This window comes from Oncorhynchus keta, chromosome 4 (assembly GCF_023373465.1).
Source record: "Oncorhynchus keta strain PuntledgeMale-10-30-2019 chromosome 4, Oket_V2, whole genome shotgun sequence".
Taxonomy (NCBI): Eukaryota; Metazoa; Chordata; class Actinopteri; order Salmoniformes; family Salmonidae; genus Oncorhynchus; species Oncorhynchus keta.
In genome coordinates, this window is record NC_068424.1 from 5552826 (window position 1) to 5576118 (window position 23293).

General features: G+C 41.2%; 1 protein-coding gene across 15 annotated transcripts in view; it reads left to right on the top strand.

Annotated features, from left to right (window-relative positions):
• eya1 (EYA transcriptional coactivator and phosphatase 1) overlaps nt 1–23293 on the top strand; it is a 152913-nt gene that overhangs the window by 30902 nt on the left and 98718 nt on the right. For 4 of the 15 annotated variants that reach the window (XM_052498894.1, XM_052498923.1, XM_052498899.1 and 1 more), the window contains 6 exons: nt 5078–5205; nt 6865–6945; nt 10799–10876; nt 13195–13261; nt 13740–13885; nt 21714–21836. In XM_052498894.1, the coding sequence (XP_052354854.1) occupies nt 5082–5205; nt 6865–6945; nt 10799–10876; nt 13195–13261; nt 13740–13885; nt 21714–21836 (619 nt within the window). In that variant the 5' untranslated portion in view covers nt 5078–5081. Of the gene's footprint in view, nt 1–5077; nt 5206–6864; nt 6946–9838; nt 9917–10798; nt 10877–13194; nt 13262–13739; nt 13886–21713; nt 21837–23293 lie in introns of those variants that run through there. The other 11 variants (XM_052498911.1, XM_052498927.1, XM_052498917.1 and 8 more) reach the window with 8 other exon arrangements.

The following is a 23293-nucleotide window of genomic DNA, read 5'->3' on the forward strand; positions in this document are numbered from 1 at the left end:
CAGAGAGAGAGAGAAGAGAGAGAGAGAGAGGAGAGCGAGAAGAGGGAGTGACAGAGAGGGAGCGAGAAGAGGGAGTGACAGAGAGAGAGAGAGAAGAGGGAGTGACAGAGAGAGAGCGAGAAGAGGGAGTGACAGAGAGAGAGAGAGAAGAGGGAGTGACAGAGAGAGAGCGAGAAGAGGGAGTGACAGAGAGAGAGAGAAGAGAGAGAGAGAGAGGAGAGCGAGAAGAGGGAGTGACAGAGAGAGAGCGAGAAGAGGGAGTGACAGAGAGAGAGAGAAGAGAGAGAGAGAGAGGAGAGCAAGAAGAGGGAGTGACAGAGAGAGAGAGAGAAGAGGGAGTGACAGAGAGAGAGCGAGAAGAGGGAGTGACAGAGAGAGAGAAGAGAGAGAGAGAGAGAGGAGAGCGAGAAGAGGGAGTGACAGAGAGAGAGCGAGAAGAGGGAGTGACAGAGAGAGAGAGAAGAGAGAGAGAGAGAGAGGAGAGCGAGAAGAGGGAGTGACAGAGAGAAGAGGGAGTGACAGAGAGAGAGAGAGAAGAGAGAGAAGAGAGCGAGAAGAGGGAGTGACAGAGAGAGAGAAGATAGAGAGAAGAGGGAGTGGCAGAGAGAGAGAGAGAAGAGAGAGAAGAGAGCGAGAAGAGGGAGTGACAGAGAGAGAGAAGATAGAGAGAAAAGGGAGTGACAGAGAGAGAGAGAGAAGAGAGAGAAGAGAGAGAGAGAGAGGAGAGAGAAGAGAGAGATTGGCAGAGAGAGAGAGAGAGGAGAGAGAGTGGCTGAGAGAGAGAGTGTGACAGAGAGAGAGAGAAGAGCGAGAGAAGAGGGAGAGTGGCTGAGAGAGAGAGCGACTCCAGAGAGAGAGAATGTCCTCTGTTCCTTTTCCCAGTGTGGCCCTCTCTAAGACAGATTAACAGGAATGTTTTCTCAGACCAGCTCTATTGTGTCATGGACAGTGACACACAGCTGAAAAACAAGGAGTGACATTGTTTCTGCTCAGGCAAGTAAAAAAAAGGTACAGGCTGGTTCAGATGATTCTGGATCGCTATGTCTTTCCAGGTAAGAGCAGAGTTGGGCCAGTGCCAGGCAGGTAGCATCAGAGAGAGAGAGAGGGGGGTAGATAGGGAGATAGAGTCACAGCAAAATCAATAAAGTCATTAACCACAGTTAATGGGTCATATGAGAGAAGGGAGAGAGAGAATAGAGAGTGAGCAGGGAGAGAGAGAGAAGGATATATCATTTGTGTGAGAGGGAGAGAGGACAGAGAGAAGGATAGATCATTTGTGTGAGGGGAGCGAGAAGACGAGATGCAAGGATGGAGTGAAGGGGGAGAGAGAGAAGGGAGAGTGAATTTGTGTGAGAGGGAGAGAGAAGGAGAGGGAGAGGGAGAGAGAAGCAGAGGGAGAGAGAAGGAGAGGGAGAGAGAAGGAGAGGGAGAGAGAAGGAGAGAGAGAGAGAGAGAGAGGAGAGGGAGAGAGAGAGAAGGAGAAGGAGAGGGAGAGAGAAGGAGAGAGAAGGAGAGGGAGAGAGAATGAGAGGGAGAGAGAAGGAAAGAGAGAGAGAAGGAGAGGGAGAGAGAGAAAGAAGGAGAGGGAGAGAGAAGGAGAGAGAGAGAGAAGGAGAGGGAGAGAGAGAGAGAAGGAGAGGGAGAGGGAGAGGGAGAGAGAAGGAGAGAGAAGGAGAGGGAGAGAGAATGAGAGGGAGAGAGAGAGAGAAGGAGAGAGAAGGAGAGGGAGAGAGAAGGAGAGGGAGAGGGAAGGAGAGGGAGAGAGAAGGAGAGGGAGAGAGAGAGAAGGAGAGAGAAGGAGAGGTAGAGGGAGAGAGAAGGAGAGAGAAGCAGAGGGAGAGAGAAGGAGAGAGAAGGAGAGAGAAGGAGAGGGAGAGAGAAGGAGAGGGAGAGAAAGAAGTTGCGTCAACAGTGATTTCGTCCTGGTTTAATTACTGCTCCGGTTCTCTGCTGTTTCTAACACGGATTTTAGTTTTGTTGAGAATATGAGGCAATATTCCTTTGGGTAGAGGAACAATAGGATACAGCAACCATTTGTGAGAAGGAGATGGGAATATTCCCAACTATTTAATTTGCTCCGTTTGCTAGAAAATACTGTTAAGAAGAAGTTGGGGATTGAAAAAACTAAATAAAATAAACATGTCATGCTGATCTCAGAGTAGAAAATACAACGCATATATCTGCGTTTATATGATTTAAATTCCTTTTAAAAAACCGAGTGTGTTGAAACAGTGTTCTCGTTATTTCCATCCTATCAGATTGTGTTTACGTGAAAGTAAACAAAAACAACAACAACATGTTGGTGCAACAAAACAAAACGCTTTGATTAAAGAGTCTTTATCTCTAATTGTAAAAAGGAAGCATAATGCACCACACATTACACACTAATTGAATTCAAGTATATTGCATTGGGGCCCGGTGACAAAGACAAAACACGAGTCGGCTTGTTGTGCTTTCAGCTCTGCTCCGGGCCTGTTGTGCTTTCAGCTCTGCTCCGGGCCTGTTGTGCTTTCAGCTCTGCTCCGGGCCTGTTGTGCTTTCAGCTCTGCTCCGGGCCTGTTGTGCTTTCAGCTCTGCTCCGGGCCTGTTGTGCTTTCAGCTCTGCTCCGGGCCTGTTGTGCTTTCAGCTCTCCTCCGGGCCTGTTGTGCTTTCAGCTCTGCTCTGGGCCTGTTGTGCTTTCAGCTCTGCTCCGGGCCTGTTGTGCTTTCAGCTCTGCTCTGGGCCTGTTGTGCTTTCAGCTCTGCTCCGGGCCTGTTGTGCTTTCAGCTCTGCTCTGGGCCTGTTGTGCTTTCAGCTCTGCTCCGGGCCTGTTGTGCTTTCAGCTCTGCTCCGGGCCTGTTGTGCTTTCAGCTCTGCTCCGGGCATGTTGTGCTTTCAGCTCTGCTCCGGGCCTGTTGTAACCTCCATCCGACTACGACTGATAGACTCTTCAGAGCAACAATGACTAGAATAGAATCATGTTTTCAATGGCTTCAATATCAACACGGAAACAATTAAAATGGTTGCCAGAGAAAAGTGATGCATCGTGAACCTGGGCCTTACTCCTCATCTCTCTACACTGAGCCGTCTAACAGGCAGGCAGAAAGCAAACTCTTAGTGTTATACTCAATTATAGAACTAGCTAGCTGTTCTTAGAATCATTTAGATAACTATCTAGCTGTTCTTAGAATAATTTAGAGAACTATCTAGCTGTTCTTAGAATAATTTAGAGAACTATCTAGCTGTTCTTAGAATAATTTAGAGAACTATCTAGCTGTTCTTAGAATCATTTAGAGAACTATCTAGCTGTTCTTAGAATCATTTAGAGAACTATCTAGCTGTTCTTAGAATCATTTAGAGAACTATCTAGCTGTTCTTAGAATCATTTAGAGAACTATCTAGCTGTTCTTAGAATCATTTAGAGAACTATCTAGCTGTTCTTAGAATCATTTAGAGAACTATCTAGCTGTTCTTAGAATCATTTAGAGAACTATCTAGCTGTTCTTAGAATCATTTAGAGAACTATCTAGCTGTTCTTAGAATCATTTAGAGAACTATCTAGCTGTTCTTAGAATCATTTAGAGAACTATCTAGCTGTTCTTAGAATCATTTAGAGAACTATCTAGCTGTTCTTAGAATCATTTAGAGAACTATCTGGCTGTTCTTAGAATCATTTAGAGAACTATCTAGCTGTTCTTAGAATCATTTAGAGAACTATCTAGCTGTTCTTAGAATCAATTAAGAGAACTAGCTAGCTGTTCTTAGAATCAATTAAGAGAACTAGCTAGCTGTTCTTAGAATCATTTAGAGAACTAGCTAGCTGTTCTTAGAATCATTTAGAGAACTATCTAGCTGTTCTTAGAATCATTTAGAGAACTATCTAGCTGTTCTTAGAATCAATTAAGAGAACTAACTAGCAGCTCTTAGAATAATTTAGAGAACTATCTAGCTGTTCTTAGAATCAATTAAGGGAACTAACTAGCAGCTCTTAGAATAATTTAGAGAACTATCTAGCTGTTCTTAGAATCAATTAAGAGAACTATCTAGCTGTTCTTAGAATCATTTAGAGAACTATCTAGCTATTCTTAGAATCATTTAGAGAACTAACTAGCTGTTCTTAGAATCAATTTAGATAATAGCTCTTTTAATCTTCTAACAACTAACCATTTCAACCATAGCCTTCAGTCCATAGAGATATATGTTCTATAGCTATGCAACCAATCAGAAAGTGTGATTACGTCCTAAAATATTAATTTCTATATAATTACTATATTCTAGACTTTTAACATGAGTACATGTATTATTAAAAGCATGGTTTTTTAAAACATTTTTTAACAGGTGTTCTAGCTTTGTGAGGGAGCTCAGTCAATTAAAATGCTGAATTAAATTATAATTCTGATCAACATTAATGCTTAAATGTATTGTATATAGTATAATGCAGTCATATAACAGTGTATATATTTGTTTGTATTTTATTGAGTAAAATTCATTTTTATCATTATATTTACCTATTGTGAAATGTTTTAGTGTTTAGGATTTTATTCTCAAAAGAAATGAGCAGTTAAAGTTAAATGTATATTTTACTGGACCACAACAAACATGTCTAAAATAGCAATGTGTTTTTGTTTGTTCTTTTCTGTAACTTCTGGTAAATTTGCTGATAGTATTTCTAGCTTCTAGCTAAAAAAAATAAAAAATCTCAAGCACCCATTCTTTTTTCTTCTTTGATTGTTTGAAACAGATTTAAACGTTAATTTCAAAACAGTTTTACCCATGTAGTTATCAGTAGGAATACATACATATTACAACATGTAATGACCACATTACTGATTAGAACTTGATGGTTCACGGAAACATGTGAGTAATTGTGTGTGTGTGTGTGTGTGTGTGTGTGTGTGTGTGTGTGTGTGTGTGTGTGTGTGTGTGTGTGTGTGTGTGTGTGTGTGTGTGTGTGTGTGTGTGTGTGTGTGTGTGTGTGTGTGTGTGTGTGTGTGTGTGTGTGTGTGTGTGTGTGTGTGTGTGTGTGTGTGTGTGTGTGTGTGTGTGTGTGTGTGTGTGTGTGTGTGTGTGTGTGTGTGTGTGTGTCTTGTCTGCTAGGTCTATGGACATGCAGGATCTAGCCAGTCCGCACAGCTGTGTAAGTGGAAGCAGTGAATCTCCTAATGGTCCCAGACTCGACAACTCCCATATCAATACCAATTCCATGACCCCCAATGGCACTGAAGGTATGTGCTCTGGGCTTTTCCTGCTTAATTCTTCCTTCGCTCCTGACTCCGTAATGCCCCTCAGCTCTTAGAATCAACCCTCGTCTAGGACCTGACATTTCTAAGACCTCTATCTCTCTTCTCTCTCTCTCTTTCTTTCTCTCTCTCTCTTCTCTCTCTCTCTCTCTCCCCTCTCTCTCTCTCCCCCTCTCTCTCTCTCTCTCTCTCTCTCTCTCTCTCTCTCTTCTCTTTCTTTCTCTCTCTCTCTCTTCTCTCTCTCCCTCTCTTCTCTTTCTTTCTCTCTCTCTCTTCTCTCTCTCTCTTCTCTTTCTTTCTCTCTCTCTCTCTCTCTCTCTCTCTCTCTCTCTCTCTCTCTCTCTTCTCTTTCTTTCTTTCTCTCTCTCTCTCTCTCTCTCTCTCTCTCTCTCTCTCTCTCTCTCTCTCTCTTCTCTTTCTTTCTCTCTCTACTCTCTCTCTCTCTCTCTCTATCTATCTCTCTCTATCTCTCTCTCTCTCTCTCTCTTCTCTCTCTCTCTTACAATGTGCATTGTAACAGAAGTTGTACAATTGAAGTTTGTTCTGGTCTCAATGTATAGCAGAGCAGAGGTTAGAGGGGGGGGGGGGGTTGTTTTAAACCTCACTCTTCATGCTGTGTAGTGTTTAATGCATATGCTACATTGTAAAAGGTTGGCCGGTGTTACCCCGTTGAAAGAAAAAGGAGGGGATCTGTTTTCCGTTTTCAAGAGGTGAAGCATTACCTAGTAATATTTCTGTTTTTTCTCCAGTCTACTACCCTGTCGTGAATTTATTTATTTGATTTATTTAACCTTTTTTTTTATTTTTTATTAATTAATTTAGAACAAATTCTTATTTACAATGAGTGCCTAGGAACAGTGGGTTAACTGCCTTGTTCAGGGGACAGAACGACAGATTTTTACCTTGTCAGCTCTGGGATTTAATCCAACAACCTTTGGGTGACTGGCCCAACGCTCTGACCACTAGGCTCCCTGCTGCCCCAATAACATGGAAACTACTAGTGACCTGATGGCTTATGGGCTAGTGCATTGTTTAAATACACAATTAAACAGACAATGTATTTAATACAGATATGAAAATTATATGCATTTGTAAATCTGATGCTATTGTGTCTGTTTTTTTTTTTTTTTTTTTACAAAGGAACCTATTAGCAGTATATTTAAGTACTCGTGTAATTATTCAAAAAGCTTCCCTGGTAATAAAAAATGGGTTTTACTTTGCGTTAGTACATTTGTTCACGTCCCTGTTGACTCTGTTGAGTAGTGTGGTTGGGTCTGTTCCAGCCACTGCTCTAGGTGTATGGAGCAGGCAGCCCCTATCACAAACACACACAAGCTCTTATTAAAAGAGAAACCTTGAAAATGTAAAATCTTGATAGGAAAAGGGAAAAGTTCTTTCTGGTGGTTAAGACACTGGCCACATCTCAAACGGCACCCTATTCCCCTACACAGTACACTACTTTTTGACTGAAAGTTTGACAACAAAAAAAAAATAAAGAAGTGCACTGTAAAGGGCATAGGGTACAATTTGGGATGCGTGACACTGTGTATTTTTTGTTTGTTCTTCTTCTCTAACGCAGGACAAAGAGGCCTGGCACAGAGCGGCGGTAAAATCCGATTGTTATCTATTCTCTGTTTCCCACAGGTGATAGCATCACAATGCTCACCACAGCTGACTGGTTGTTAGGCTCTAGCTCACAGTCGGCTGCAGGTTGGTGCAGTTCAGGTGTGGACAACAATGAAAGGACAATACTTGGTGTTTCAACTTAGAAAAGAAAAGACAAGAAAGAGAGAGAGAGAAAGAAATCACTTTACGAAGTGACATCACTTTAAAAAATATATTTTTTTAAAATAATTAATGAATTGAAATGCTTTTAATTGTCACGTCTAATTTGATCATTCTAACAAAGTTTCTTCAACTATTGTGCCTTTCATTTGGAAACTCGTTCAGCGTTACTTCTAAAGCATGGTTTGAGACTGCTTGGTTAGGAGTCCGTGGTTCATGAATCGTTATAGACTCGTGGGTTATGAGTCCATGGTTCATGAATCGTTATAGACTCGTGGGTTATGAGTTCATGGTTCATGAATCGTTATAGACTATTTGTGGTATGAGTCTATGGTTCATGAATCGTTATAGACTCTTTGGGGTACGAGTTCATGGTTCATGAATCGTTATAGACTATTTATGGTATGAGTCTATGGTTCATGAATCGTTATAGACTAGTGGATAATGAGTCCATGGTTCATGAATCGTTGTAGACTAGTGGATTATGAGTTCATGGTTCATGAATCGTTATAGACTGTCATTATTACGTTCGTTTTCTTCCACTTTCTTTGATATGCTGTGTTTTCTGAATACAGTAGTTATTTTTTGCTGGTTTGTAACAATCTGAGTGTGTGTGTGCTAGTTTGTGCATGCACTGTGTTGTAGTTATTCCACTGTGTTATAGTTATTCCACTGTGTTATAGTTATTCCACTGTGTTATAGTTATTCCACTGTGTTATAGTTATTCCACTGTGTTATAGTTATTCCACTGTGTTATAGTTATTCCACTGTGTTGTAGTTATTCCACTGTGTTATAGTTATTCCACTGTGTTATAGTTATTCCACTGTGTTATAGTTATTCCACTGTGTTATAGTTATTCCACTGTGTTATAGTTACACCACTGTGTTGTAGTTATTCCACTGTGTTATAGTTATTCCACTGTGTTATAGTTATTCCACTGTGTTGTAGTTATTCCACTGTGTTATAGTTATTCCACTGTGTTATAGTTATTCCACTGTGTTATAGTTATTCCACTGTGTTATAGTTATTCCACTGTGTTATAGTTATTCCACTGTGTTATAGTTATTCCACTGTGTTATAGTTATTCCACTGTGTTATAGTTACACCACTGTGTTATAGTTATTCCACTGTGTTATAATTATTCCACTGTGTTATAGTTATTCCACTGTGTTATAGTTATTCCACTGTGTTATAGTTATTCCACTGTGTTATAGCTACACCACTGTGTTATAGATATTCCACTGTGTTATAGTTATTCCACTGTGTTATAGTTATTCCACTGTGTTATAGTTATTCCACTGTGTTATAGCTACACCACTGTGTTATAGTTATTCCACTGTGTTATAGTTATTCCACTGTGTTATAGTTATTCCACTGTGTTATAGCTACACCACTGTGTTATATATATTCCACTGTGTTATAGTTATTCCACTGTGTTATAGTTATTCCACTGTGTTATAGATATTCCACTGTGTTATAGTTATTCCACTGTGTTATAGTTATTCCACTGTGTTATAGTTATTCCACTGTGTTATAGCTACACCACTGTGTTATAGTTATTCCACTGTGTTATAGTTATTCCACTGTGTTATAGTTATTCCACTGTGTTATAGTTATTCCACTGTGTTGTAGTTATTCCACTGTGTTATAGTTATTCCACTGTGTTATAGCTACACCACTGTGTTATAGTTATTCCACTGTGTTATAGTTATTCCACTGTGTTATAGTTATTCCACTGTGTTATAGTTATTCCACTGTGTTATAGTTATTCCACTGTGTTATAGTTATTCCACTGTGTTATAGTTATTCCACTGTGTTATAGTTATTCCACTGTGTTATAGTTATTACACTGTGTTATAGTTACACCACTGTGTTATAGTTATTCCACTGTGTTATAGTTATTCCACTGTGCTATATATATTCCACTGTGTTATAGTTATTCCACTGTGTTATAGTTATTCCACTGTGTTATAGCTACACCACTGTGTTATAGTTATTCCACTGTGTTATAGTATATATATATAACACAGTTATTCCACTGTGTTATATATATTCCACTGTGTTATAGTTATTCCACTGTGTTATAGTTATTCCACTGTGTTATAGTTACACCACTGTGTTATAGTTATTCCACTGTGTTATAGTTATTCCACTGTGTTATAGTTATTCCACTGTGTTATAGTTATTCCACTGTGTTATAGTTATTCCACTGTGTTGTAGTTATTCCACTGTGTTATAGTTATTCCACTGTGTTATAGTTATTCCACTGTGTTATAGCTACACCACAATTTATCCCCATTATATCCCCTCTATCCATTTAACAAGGCAGCCATGTTGGTGTGTTGTTCTAAAGAAAAGGCTCCCCCCTATTCTCCTGTCAACATGTGTTTCTCAGCAGAACGACCATAGTGGAAACATATCAAACATGACAGGGAAAGACTTCTTCAAAACCATGAGAGATAGATCTCACCGACCAACCCACCGAGCATGACTCCCTTTTTGCCCACATCACGTGAATTTGTTTTGCCAAAAAGAAATTCCCTTTCCCCCCTCTTCTCCTCTCTCTCATCTCCCCCTCCCCTATATCCCCAAACGCCTGCCTGCTGCCTGAAGTGAAATAGATTGATTTCAAAATGTCAAAGATTGCCGAGCTATCAGATAACTGTGAAATCCTCTCTGTTGAGCTTTCGGTGGTATACTGTAACTCTGAGAGGCTCAGCGGGGCACGGGGTCACCCTCCGTTCACTGCAGTCTTTAAAACACTTAATATTACCGTACATTGTTTCAATCGTATTTGCACGTCCCATGCAGACTGACTCCCTTTCCATACAGGGGCCATTTTACGCCAGTATCCTACTACCATTGACTGTGTTAACCTTTCTTTCCTCTGACGCTACATTATAACCTGTGGTAAGCCATCCAGTGATTTAGTGGCAATTACTGATTTATTTGGTTGATTTGATACTATCTTAATATTAATTGATTGATTACTTTGATTGCGGGGTGGGTTAAAATGTATTGATAGGCTGTAGTTTGCCTGTTACTGCTGAGGTCTTGTTTTAACAGTGCATGCTCAAGTCGTGGATTATAGACAAAATAATAGTGCATATCTAGTGATTATTATTATTTTTAGTTAATGCCATATGGATTTATTTTATATTTGTTTGAACAGCGTTCAAGATGTTTTTATTTTTAATTTTTTTTTTTTATTCCTGGTTAAATTCAACCGGTTGAAATGATCAAAAACATCTTCTTTGTTGGCGTAATTGATTAACAATTTAGGGCTAATATTTTATTTTCCTCAAAAGTTCTTAAAGGGAATTTACCATGAGGAATATGTTAATCCACACATAAATTAACGGATGGATCTCCGTGGTTAATCCACACATAAATTAACGGATGGATCTCAGTGGTTAATCCACGGAAAAAAGAAACAATCAATAAAGTTGCAGTATTATTATAAGATCAATTATTATTATTTTTAAACAATTAGGTTCTAGTCTAAAGGAACAGAGTGTAAAAGTTGGAACTAACTTTAATTAGTTAAATATTTCCTGTATTCTACCCTAGTATTGTTTATAAATCATTCCTTTATTATATATTTATTATTTATTATATATTATTTATTTAGTATTTATTGGGTGTATGTTAAAATCCATCCCACACAACCAAACCCACCAGAAAAGACATATTTTGTTGTGTAGTTGTGGTGTGTTTTGGTGTGTGTGTGCTGATGGTGTGTGTGTGTGTGTGTATGTGTGCTGACGGCGTGTGTGTTGTCTTTGTCCTCAGTTAAAACAGAACCTATGAGCAGCAGTGACATCACCACCCCAGTAGCCGACGTCTCCCTTGACAGCTTTTCAGGATCAGGTGAGACGGGGGACGGGGGACGGGGGATGGACATGTGTGTGTGCAGGGGGAGAGGGATGGGGGTTGATTTGTGATTGTGTGCGTTTATAGGTGTGTGTGTGTGTGTGTGTGTGTGTGTGCGTGCGTGCGTGCGTGCGTGCGTGCGTGCGTGCGTGCGTGCGTGTGTGTGTGTGTGTGTGTGTGTGTGTGTGTGTGTGTGTGTGTGTGTGTGTGTGTGTGTGCGTGTGTGTGTGTGATCTGAATTCCAACGTTTATTCCGACTGGCAGGTGCTGCTGATGAGTTCAGTATTAATAACGATGTTTCCCTGAGGCCTTACAGCATACATAGTTACATAGTTACATAGTGTATGTAATACATATAGTTACATAGTTACTTAGTTACATACTGTATGTAATAGATATAGTTACATAGTTACATACTGTATGTAATAGATATAGTTACATAGTTACATAGTTACATAGTGTATGTAATAGATATAGTTACATAGTTACATAGTGTATGTAATAGATATAGTTACATAGTTACATAGTTACATAGTGTATGTAATACATATAGTTACATAGTTACATAGTGTATGTAATAGATATAGTTACATAGTTACATAGTGTATGTAATACATATAGTTACATAGTTACATACTGTATGTAATACATATAGTTACATAGTTACATAGTTAGATAGTTACAAAGTTACATAGTTACATAGTTACATAGTTACATATAGTTACATACTGTTACATAATATGTTGTGCCATTTTGGACAAAGCCTTCTCACATAGGGCCCTGGTCAAAAGTACTATACAGGGAATTGGGTTTCCGTATGGGACACAGACCCAGAACACAGGCCCAGAACACAGGCCCTGACCACAGGCCCAGAACACAGGCCCTGACCACAGGCCCAGAACACAGGCCCAGACCACAGGCCCAGAACACAGGCCCTGACCACAGGCCCAGAACACAGGCCCAGGACACAGGCCCAGGACACAGGCCCTGACCACAGGCCCAGGACACAGGCCCTGACCACAGGCCCAGAACACAGGCCCAGGACACAGGCCCAGGACACAGGCCATGACCACAGGCACTGACCACAGGCCCAGAACACAGGCCCAGAACACAGGCCCAGGACACAGACCCAGACCACAGGCCCAGAACACAGGCCCAGGACACAGGCCCAGGACACAGGCCCAGAACACAGGCCCAGGACACAGGCCCTGACCACAGGCCCAGAACACAGGCCCTGACCACAGGCCCAGAACACAGGCCCAGGACACAGGCCCAGAACACAGGCCCAGAACACAGGCCCTGACCACAGGCCCAGGACACAGGCCCTGACCACAGGCCCAGAACACAGGCCCAGGACACAGGCCCAGAACACAGGCCCAGGACACAGGCCCTGACCACAGGCCCAGAACACAGGCCCAGGACACAGGCCCAGGACACAGGCCATGACCACAGGCCCAGAACACAGGCCCAGAACACAGGCACTGGACACAGGCCATGACCACAGGCCCTGACCACAGGCCCAGAACACAGGCCCTGACCACAGGCCCAGAACACAGGCCCAGGACACAGGCCCTGACCACAGGCCCTGACCACAGGCCCAGAACACAGGCCCAGGACACAGGCCCAGAACACAGGCCCTGGACACTGCATCCATACTGTGTTTACACCAGTCTAGTGGTCGTCACGGCAATGCCAAAGTATCCCACAAAGGTCACGTTCCAAATGCCACTCTATTCCCTATATGGTGCACTCCCTTAGACCAGACACTACGAAGGAGTGACAGCATATGGCATGATTCATCCCAAATGGCACCCTATGCCCTATATAGTGCACTACTTTTGACCAACGACCACACCTACAGATATGCACTGTACACTCTTTGCAAAAAAGGGTTCTTTGGCTGTCCCCATAGGAGAACCCTTTTTGGTTCCAGGTAGAACCCTTTTGTTTCCAGGCAGGTAGAACTCTTGTGGTTCCATGTAGAACCCTATTGGTTCCAGGTAGAACCTATTTGGTTCCAGGTAGAACCCTTTTGTGTTCCAGGTAGAACTCTTTTGGTTCCCGGTAGAACCCTTTTGGGTTCCATACAGGTTCTATATTCACCGGTCAGCAGAATAAACCCTTGGCGTTTTTACCTGATTGTTTTGCTTCATTATTGCACTCCAGCGTTTTGAACCTCAACTAAGGTTCAGGAAATAAATAGAATAACGCAACGCAATTACACTTTCCAGAAGTTCTGTTGGCGAAAGATAATATTTACCTTATATCTTTAATGTTAAAATATGTGCTTGCCTCCTCTTCTCTTTTCAACTCAGTTATTGGAACCAGTGGCTTCAGCCCAAGACAAACACAGCAGTTCTCCTCACAGATTTACCCTTCCAAGTAAGGTTTCTTTTCTTTTGCTTCAGAAAGTAAACAGAATCCAACTTCATTGGGTTCCTTTAATTAGATCCTGCTGGGAGATGTGGAGGTTTCTACCTGCTTTGTTTGCCTGGATGTCTGCAGCTTGTGCACTTACAAACTTGTTGTAATTATTATCTTGCAACAAACTCTTTATTTTGTAGTGTGTACCAGCTCAGGCTACTTCTCTCTTTGCGGGCTTCGGCCCACTTTTTAAAATTATATAGCAGAATCACAAAGAATTTGTCAGTGAACAAACTTTGTGTTATGATTTTGTGAGTAAAATATGTTCATTTCTGTCCTTCTTCCTCTCTCTCTCTCTCTCTCTCTCTCTCTCTCTCTCTCTCTCTCTCTCTCTCTCTCTCTCTCTCTCTCTCTGTCTCTCTCTCTCTTCATTTTCTAATTTTCTCTCTCTCTCTCTCTCTCTCTCTCTCTTCTCCTTGTTTCTTTTCTGAAATAGCAGACCGTATCCACATATTCTCCCTACTCCTTCATCCCAAAATATGTCTGCGTACGGTCAGACACAGTACACCACAGGAATGCAGCAGGCCGCAGCCTATGCTAGCTACCCCCAGCCTGGACAACCCTACGGGATCCCTGCCTATGGTAAGCAATCCTATGCCTCTGAACAACGAGCTGTATGGATGTACTCATCAAAACACAGTACAGAAAAATATACATTACATGAAGGTACCTTATTGACTGAAATACATGTAGATATGTGTATTATCATATTCTGTATACTGTATATACTATTATTATGGTAAGCACAGGCCAACCTCATGCCAATCTGGATTATATTTACTATATCTAAAATACATGGAGGTACACATGTATATATATATATCATCCCCATTTGTATTAATTAGAGATACAGTATAGATGTATTAATTAGAGATACAGTATAGATGTATTAATTAGAGATACAGTATAGATGTATTAATTAAAGATACAGTATAGATGTATTAATTAGAGATACAGTATAGATGTATTAATTAGAGATACAGTATAGATGTATTAATTAGAGATACAGTATAGATGTATTAATTAAAGATACAGTATAGATGTATTAATTAAAGATACAGTATAGATGTATTAATTAGAGATACAGTATAGATGTATTAATTAGAGATACAGTATAGATGTATTAATTAAAGATACAGTATAGATGTATTAATTAAAGATACAGTATAGATGTATTAATTAGAGATACAGTATAGATGTATTAATTAGAGATACAGTATAGATATATTAATTAGAGATACAGTATAGATGTATTAATTAGAGATACAGTATAGATGTATTAATTAGAGATACAGTATAGATGTATTAATTAGAGATACAGTATAGATGTATTAATTAGAGATACAGTATAGATGTATTAATTAGAGATACAGTATAGATGTATTAATTAGAGATACAGTATAGATGTATTAATTAGAGATACAGTATAGATGTATTAATTAAAGATACAGTATAGATGTATTAATTAGAGATACAGTATAGATGTATTAATTAAAGATACAGTATAGATGTATTAATTAGAGATACAGTATAGATGTATTAATTAAAGATACAGTATAGATGTATTAATTAGAGATTACAGTATAGATGTATTAATTAGAGATACAGTATAGATGTATTAATTAAAGATACAGTATAGATGTATTAATTAAAGATACAGTATAGATGTATTAATTAGAGTATAGATGTATTAATTAGAGATACAGTATAGATGTATTAATTAGAGATACAGTATAGATTAGAGTATATTAATTATAGATGTATTAATTAGAGATACAGTATAGATGTATTAATTAGATGTATTAATTAGAGATACAGTATAGATGTATTAATTAAAGATACAGTATAGATGTATTAATTAGAGATACAGTATAGATGTATTAATTAGAGATACAGTATAGATGTATTAATTAGAGATACAGTATAGATGTATTAATTAAAGATACAGTATAGATGTATTAATTAAAGATACAGTATAGATGTATTAATTAAAGATACAGTATAGATGTATTAATTAGAGATACAGTATAGATGTATTAATTAGAGATACAGTATAGATGTATTAATTAGAGATACAGTATAGATGTATTAATTAGAGATACAGTATAGATGTATTAATTAAAGATACAGTATAGATGTATTAATTAGAGATACAGTATAGATGTATTAATTAAAGATACAGTATAGATATATTAATTAAAGATACAGTATAGATGTATTAATTAGAGATACAGTATAGATGTATTAATTAGAGATACAGTATAGATGTATTAATTAAAGATACAGTATAGATGTATTAATTAGAGATACAGTATAGATGTATTAATTAGAGATACAGTATAGATGTATTAATTAGAGATACAGTATAGATGGATTAATTAGAGATACAGTATAGATGTATTAATTAAAGATACAGTATAGATGTATTAATTAGAGATACAGTATAGATGTATTAATTAGAGATACAGTATAGATGTATTAATTAGAGATACAGTATAGATGTATTAATTAGAGATACAGTATAGATGTATTAATTAGAGATACAGTATAGATGTATTAATTAGAGATACAGTATAGATGTATTAATTAGAGATACAGTATAGATGTATTAATTAGAGATACAGTATAGATGTATTAATTAAAGATACAGTATAGATGTATTAATTAAAGATACAGTATAGATGTATTAATTAGATGTATTAATTAGAGATACAGTATAGATGTATTAATTAGAGATACAGTATAGATGTATTAATTAGATGTATTAATTAAAGATACAGTATAGATGTATTAATTAAAGATACAGTATAGATATATTAATTAGAGATACAGTATAGATGTATTAATTAGAGATACAGTATAGATGTATTAATTAGAGATACAGTATAGATGTATTAATTAGAGATACAGTATAGATGTATTAATTAGAGATACAGTATAGATGTATTAATTAGAGATACAGTATAGATGTATTAATTAGAGATACAGTATAGATGTATTAATTAGAGATACAGTATAGATGTATTAATTAGAGATACAGTATAGATGTATTAATTAAAGATACAGTATAGATGTATTAATTAGAGATACAGTATAGATGTATTAATTAGAGATACAGTATAGATGTATTAATTAAAGATACAGTATAGATGTATTAATTAGAGATACAGTATAGATGTATTAATTAAAGATACGGTATAAATGCACTAGTTTATTAAGTTAAGTTATTAAGTTAAGTTCTTCTTTATTTAAAAACAATTAACCAATTCTAATTCAGTTACAGTACTACGCTCATGGCATCCTATCATTATTTGCAATTTAGCTGAAGCTGAATTAAGTCCAATATAGTTTGTAGAAGTAAGGTAACTGTGGGACTGTCGCCTCTTGGAATTGCTAGTTGCTTTACAATCCTTCACTTGGGAGGGGGAGAGGGGGGGTGTATTGCTAGTTGCTTTACAATATCCTTCACTTGGGAGGGGAGAGGGGGGTGTATTGCTAGTTGCTTTACAATCCTTCACTTGGGAGGGGGAGAGGGGGGTGTATTGCTAGTTGCTTTACAATCCTTCACTTGGGAGGGGGAGAGGGGGGTGTATTGCTAGTTGCTTTACAATCCTTCACTTGGGAGGAGGGGGGTGTATTGCTAGTTGCTTTACAATCCTTCACTTGGGAGGGGAGAGGGGGGTGTATTGCTAGTTGCTTTACAATCCTTCACTTGGGAGGGGAGAGGGGGGTGTATTGCTAGTTGCTTTACAATCCTTCACTTGGGAGGGGAGAGGGGGGTGTATTGCTAGTTGCTTTACAATCCTTCACTTGGGAGGGGAGGGGGGTGTATTGCTAGTTGCTTTACAATCCTTCACTTGGGAGGGGAGAGGGGGGTGTATTGCTAGTTGCTTTACAATCCTTCACTTGGGAGGGGGAGAGGGGGGTGTATTGCTAGTTGCTTTACAATCCTTCACTTGGGAGGGGGAGAGGGGGGTGTATTGCAATTAAACGCTTAGCTCAGGACAAATTGTTTGTTCCCACGGTAACTCAAGAACGTGTTCTAGAACTCTGCTGAGACGTTGTTTTGTTGCCTGCAGCATATTTCTTCCAAGCTGTAAAATAAAAAATAAAAAATAAATGTGCTTATCAAGCTATTCAGTCAGATCGGAAAAAAAGATTACCGATATAAATTTCAAAAACAAAAAAAAACTGGTTTCTTCAGGCACCGCAGGAACAAAACAGCAAAGCACATCACAATGTTGTTTATTAGTCCAGAGTCTTATGAGGGCTTTGACCCCAACAGAATATCCAATATGACCAGGAATGGCACCCTATTCCCTATATATAGTGCACTACTTTAGACCAGAACCTTATGGCACCCTATTCCCTATATATAGTGCACTACTTTAGACCAGAACCTTATGGCACCCTATTCCCTATATATAGTGCACTACTTTAGACCAGAGCCTTATGGCACCCTATTCCCTATATATAGTGCACTACTTTAGACCAGAGCCCTATGGCACCCTATTCCCTATATATAGTGCACTACTTTAGACCAGAACCTTATGGCACCCTATTCCCTATATATAGTGCACTACTTTAGACCAGAACCTTATGGCACCCTATTCCCTATATATAGTGCACTACTTTAGACCAGAGCCTTATGGCACCCTATTCCCTATATAGTGCACTACTTTAGACCAGAGCCCTATGGCACCCTATTCCCTATATATAGTGCACTACTTTTTGACGAGGGTCTATTACTGCCCTAACCAAGCAACAACAAAAAAAAAGGCAGTAGCTGCTATTTGGTCAAAAGATGAGTTAATGTAATTTTTGCTACATTAAATACATGCTTAATCACGTGGACAAGTATCCTGCCTCTGTTGTATTGGGTTCAGGAGAAAATGGGGGTCATGTTAGCAGTAACTGCTTAAAGCTACTGTGAAACCAAGGTATAGTAGTGCACTATATAGGGAATAGGGTGCTATAGGGCTCTGGTCTAAAGTAGTGTACTATATAGGGAATAGGGTGCTATAGGGCTCTGGTCTAAAGTAGTGTACTATATAGGGAATAGGGTGCCATAGGGCTCTGGTCTAAAGTAGTGCACTATATAGGGAATAGGGTGCCATAGGGCTCTGGTCTAAAGTAGTGCACTATATAGGGAATAGGGTGCTATAGGGCTCTGGTCTAAAGTAGTGCACTATATAGGGAATAGGGTGCCATAGGGCTCTGGTCTAAAGTAGTGCACTATATAGGGAATAGGGCTCTGGTCTAAAGTAGTGCACTATATAGGGAATAGGGTGCCATAGGGCTCTGGTCTAAAGTAGTGCACTATATAGGGAATAGGGTGTCATAGGGCTCTGGTCTAAAGTAGTGCACTATATAGGGAATAGGGTGTCATAGGGCTCTGGTCTAAAGTAGTGCACTAACTAAATAGGGAATAGGGTGTCATAGGGCTCTGGTCTAAAGTAGTACACTATATATAGGGAATAGGGTGCCACTTGAGAGACACACAGTGTTTGTTCGAGTGGTAGCGAGTAGCGTAGGAAACATGTTGGGCCTGATCCACATCAGCGAAGGGCCGTTTACTAAATAACAAACGAGTGCGTTCTGTTTTTATTACTTGTGTGTAATTTGGTAGATATCGCTCATCTTTCAGACATGTAAAAGTACAGCTTTACTATGTGAGCTCTCGAGTGGCGCAGTGGTCTAAGGCACTGCATCTCAGTGCTAGAGGCGTCACTACAGACCCTGGTTTGATTCCAGGCTGTATCACAGTGGTCTAAGGCACTGCATCTCAGTGCTAGAGGCGTCACTACAGACCCTGGTTTGATTCCAGGCTGTATCACAGTGGTCTAAGGCACTACATCTCAGTGCTAGAGGCGTCACTACAGACCCTGGTTTGATTCAGTGGACACAGTGGTCTAAGGCACTGCATCTCAGTGCTAGAGGCGTCACTACCAACCCTGGTTTGATTCCAGGCTGTATCACAGTGGTCTAAGGCACTACATCTCAGTGCTAGAGGCGTCACTACAGACCCTGGTTTGATTCCAGGCTGTATCACAGCGGTCTAAGGGCACTGCATCTCAGTGCTTAGAGGCGTCACTACAGACTCTGGTTTGATTCCAGGCTGTATCACAGTGGTCTAAGGAACTACATCTCAGTGCTAGAGGCGTCACTACAGACCCTGGTTTGATTCCAGGCTGTATCACAGTGGTCTAAGGAACTACATCTCAGTGCTAGAGGCGTCACTACAGACTCTGGTTTGATTCCAGGCTGTATCACAGTGGTCTAAGGCGCTGCATCTCAGTGCTAGAGGCGTCACTACAGACTCTGGTTTGATTCCAGGCTGTATCACAGTGGTCTAAGGGCACTGCATCTCAGTGCTAGAGGCATCACTACAGACCCTGGTTTGATTCCAGGCTGTATCACAGTGGTCTAAGGGCACTGCATCTCAGTGCTAGAGGCATCACTACAGACCCTGGTTTGATTCCAGGCTGTATCACAGTGGTCTAAGGCACTGCATCTCAGTGCTAGAGGTGTCACTACAGACCCTGGTTTGATTCCAGGCTGTATCACAGTGGTCTAAGGAACTGCATCTCAGTGCTAGAGGCGTCACTACAGACCCTGGTTTGATTCCAGGCTGTATCACAGCGGTCTAAGGGCACTGCATCTCAGTGCTAGAGGCGTCACTACAGACTCTGGTTTGATTCCAGGCTGTATCACAGTGGTCTAAGGGCACTGCATCTCAGTGCTAGAGGCATCACTACAGACCCTGGTTTGATTCCAGGCTGTATCACAGCGGTCGAAAGGCACTGCATCTCAGTGCTAGAGGCGTCACTACAGACCCTGGTTTGATTCCAGGCTGTATCACAGTGGTCTAAGGAACTGCATCTCAGTGCTAGAGGCGTCACTACAGACCCTGGTTTGATTCCAGGCTGTATCACAGTGGTCTAAGGAACTGCATCTCAGTGCTAGAGGCGTCACTACAGACCCTGGTTTGATTCCAGGCTGTATCACAGCGGTCTAAGGGCACTGCATCTCAGTGCTAGAGGCGTCACTACAGACCCTGGTTTGATTCCAGGCTGTTTCACAGCGGTCTAAGGAACTGCATCTCAGTGCTCGAGGCGTCACTACAGACCCTGGTTTGATTCCAGGCTGTATCACAGTGGTCTAAGGAACTGCATCTCAGTGCTAGAGGCATCACTACAGACCCTGGTTTGATTCCAGGCTATATCACAGTGGTCTAAGGAACTGCATCTCAGTGCTAGAGGCGTCACTACAGACCCTGGTTTGATTCCAGGCTGTATCACAGCGGTCTAAGGCACTGCATCTCAGTGCTAGAGGCGTCACTACAGACCCTGGTTTGATTCCAGGCTGTATCACAGCGGTCTAAGGGCACTGCATCTCAGTGCTAGAGGCGTCACTACAGACCCTGGTTTGATTCCAGGCTGTATCACAGCGGTCTAAGGGCACTGCATCTCAGTGCTAGAGGCGTCACTACAGACCCTGGTTTGATTCCAGGCTGTATCACAGCGGTCTAAGGGCACTGCATCTCAGTGCTAGAGACGTCACTACAGACCCTGGTTTGATTCCAGGCTGTATCACAGCGGTCTAAGGGCACTGCATCTCAGTGCTAGAGGCGTCACTACAGACCCTGGTTTGATTCCAGGCTGTATCACAGTGGTCTAAGGGCACTGCATCTAGGTGCTAGAGGCGTCACTACAGACCCTGGTTTGATTCCAGGCTGTATCACAGTGGTCTAAGGGCACTGCATCTAGGTGCTAGAGGCGTCACTACAGACCCTGGTTTGATTCCAGGCTGTATCACAGCGGTCTAAGGGCACTGCATCTCAGTGCTAGAGGCGTCACTACAGACCCTGGTTTGATTCCAGGCTGTATCACAGTGGTCTAAGGGCACTGCATCTAGGTGCTAGAGACGTCACTACAGACCCTGGTTTGATTCCAGGCTGTGTCATTCATTACCTGTCGTGATTAGGAGTCCCGTAGGGCGGTGGTAGACCGTCATTTTAAATGATAATTTGTACATAACTGACTTGCCTAGTTTAAATAAAGGTTAATAAATAAAACACGTATGTCATATTTCTTGGTATAAATTCAATCTGTTCATTTTTAAACCACCAAACGACCGTTGATTCCAGAGTAATGGATAAATGACTGTATCAGTGAAGCAGTTATAATACTGACTAGCAAAATTGTTAAAACACATTAACTACTACTAAAATCATCAAGTTATCAAAGATAAAAAATACTAATCTAGAAAAATAGTACTATATTTACTATATTTATTAGCATTTAATAAAATACTCAATTGCTTTTTGGCTTAGAGTCTGACAGCAGTGAATTGTGTGTGCATGGAACCGACGTAGTGTCACTAACTGATTGGGGTTCATTATGGGCAGGCATAAAGACAGAGGGGGGACTGAGCCAGTCCCAATCCCCAGGACAGACAGGCTTCCTCAGCTACAGCTCAGGATTCACCACCCCTCAGACGGGCCAGGCTCCATACAGCTATCAAATGCAAGGTGAGGAACAAAGTTCATCATATAGTGTACTGTAATATCCTCATATTTGTCTCCTCTCACGTTTCCTCAATTCCTCACCTCCTCACCTCCTCTCCACAACTCCACTCCTCACCTCCTCACCTCCTCTCCTCAACTCCTCTCCTTACCTCCTCTACTCCTCTCCTCACCTCCTCTCCTCAACTCCTCTCCTCACCTCCTTTCCCCACCTCCTTTCCACACCTCCTCTCCACAACTCTATTCCACACCTCCTCTCCTCACCTCCTCTCCTCACCTCCTCTCGTCACCTCCTCTCCTCACCTCCGATCCTCAACTCCTCTCCTCACCTCCTCTCCTCACCTCCTCTCCTCACCTCCGATCCTCAACTCTGATCCTCACCTCCTTTCCACACCTCCTCAACTCCTCTCCTCAACTCTTTTCCACGCCTCCTCTCCTCACCTCCTCTCCTTACGTCTTCTCCTCACCTCCTCTCCTCACCTCTTCTCCTCGCCTCCTCTCCTCACCTCTTCTCCTCACCTCCTCTCCTCACCTCCTTTTCACACCTCCTCATCTCCTTTCCTCACCTCCTCTCCACACCTCCTCTCCTCACTTCTTTTCCACACCTCCTCACCTGTTCTCCTCACCCCCTCAACTCCTCTCTTCCTCCCCACTCCTCAATTCCTCTCGTCAACTCCTATCCTCAATACCTCTCCTCACCTCCTCTCCTCACCTCCTCTTCTCACCCCTGTTCCTCTCCTCTCCGATCTTCCTCTCCTCTCCTCTCCTCACCTCCTTTCTTCACCACCTCACCTCCTCTCCTCACCTCCTCACCTCACCTCATCAACTCCTCTCTTCCTCTCCACTCCTCAATTCCTCTCCTTATCTCCTATCCTCAATTCCTCACCTCACCTCCTTACCTCTCCTCAACTCTTCTCTTCACCTCCTCTCGTAACTTATCTTTCCCTCCTCTCCTCAACTCCTCTCCTTTCCCCCTCTCATTATCTATTCTCCTCACCTCACCTCCTCTCCTAACCTCCTCTCCTCCTCCTTAACTCACCTTCCCACCCCCTCTCCTAGCCCTGCAAACCAGAGCTAACTGTAGCCTATCAGCCTGGCTAACCAGAGCTAACTGTAGCCTATCAGCCTGGCTAACCAGAGCTAACTGTAGCCTATCAGCCTGGCTAACCAGAGCTAACTGTAGCCTATAAACCTGGCTAACCAGAGCTAACTGTAGCCTATCAGCCTGGCAAACCAGAGCTAACTGTAGCCTATCAGCCTGGCTAACCAGAGCTAACTGTAGCCTATCAGCCTGGCTAACCAGAGCTAACTGTAGCCTATAAACCTGGCTAACCAGAGCTAACTGTAGCCTATCAGCCTGGCAAACCAGAGCTAACTGTAGCCTATCAGCCTGGCTAACCAGAGCTAACTGTAGCCTATCAGCCTGGCTAACCAGAGCTAACTGTAGCCTATCAGCCTGGCTA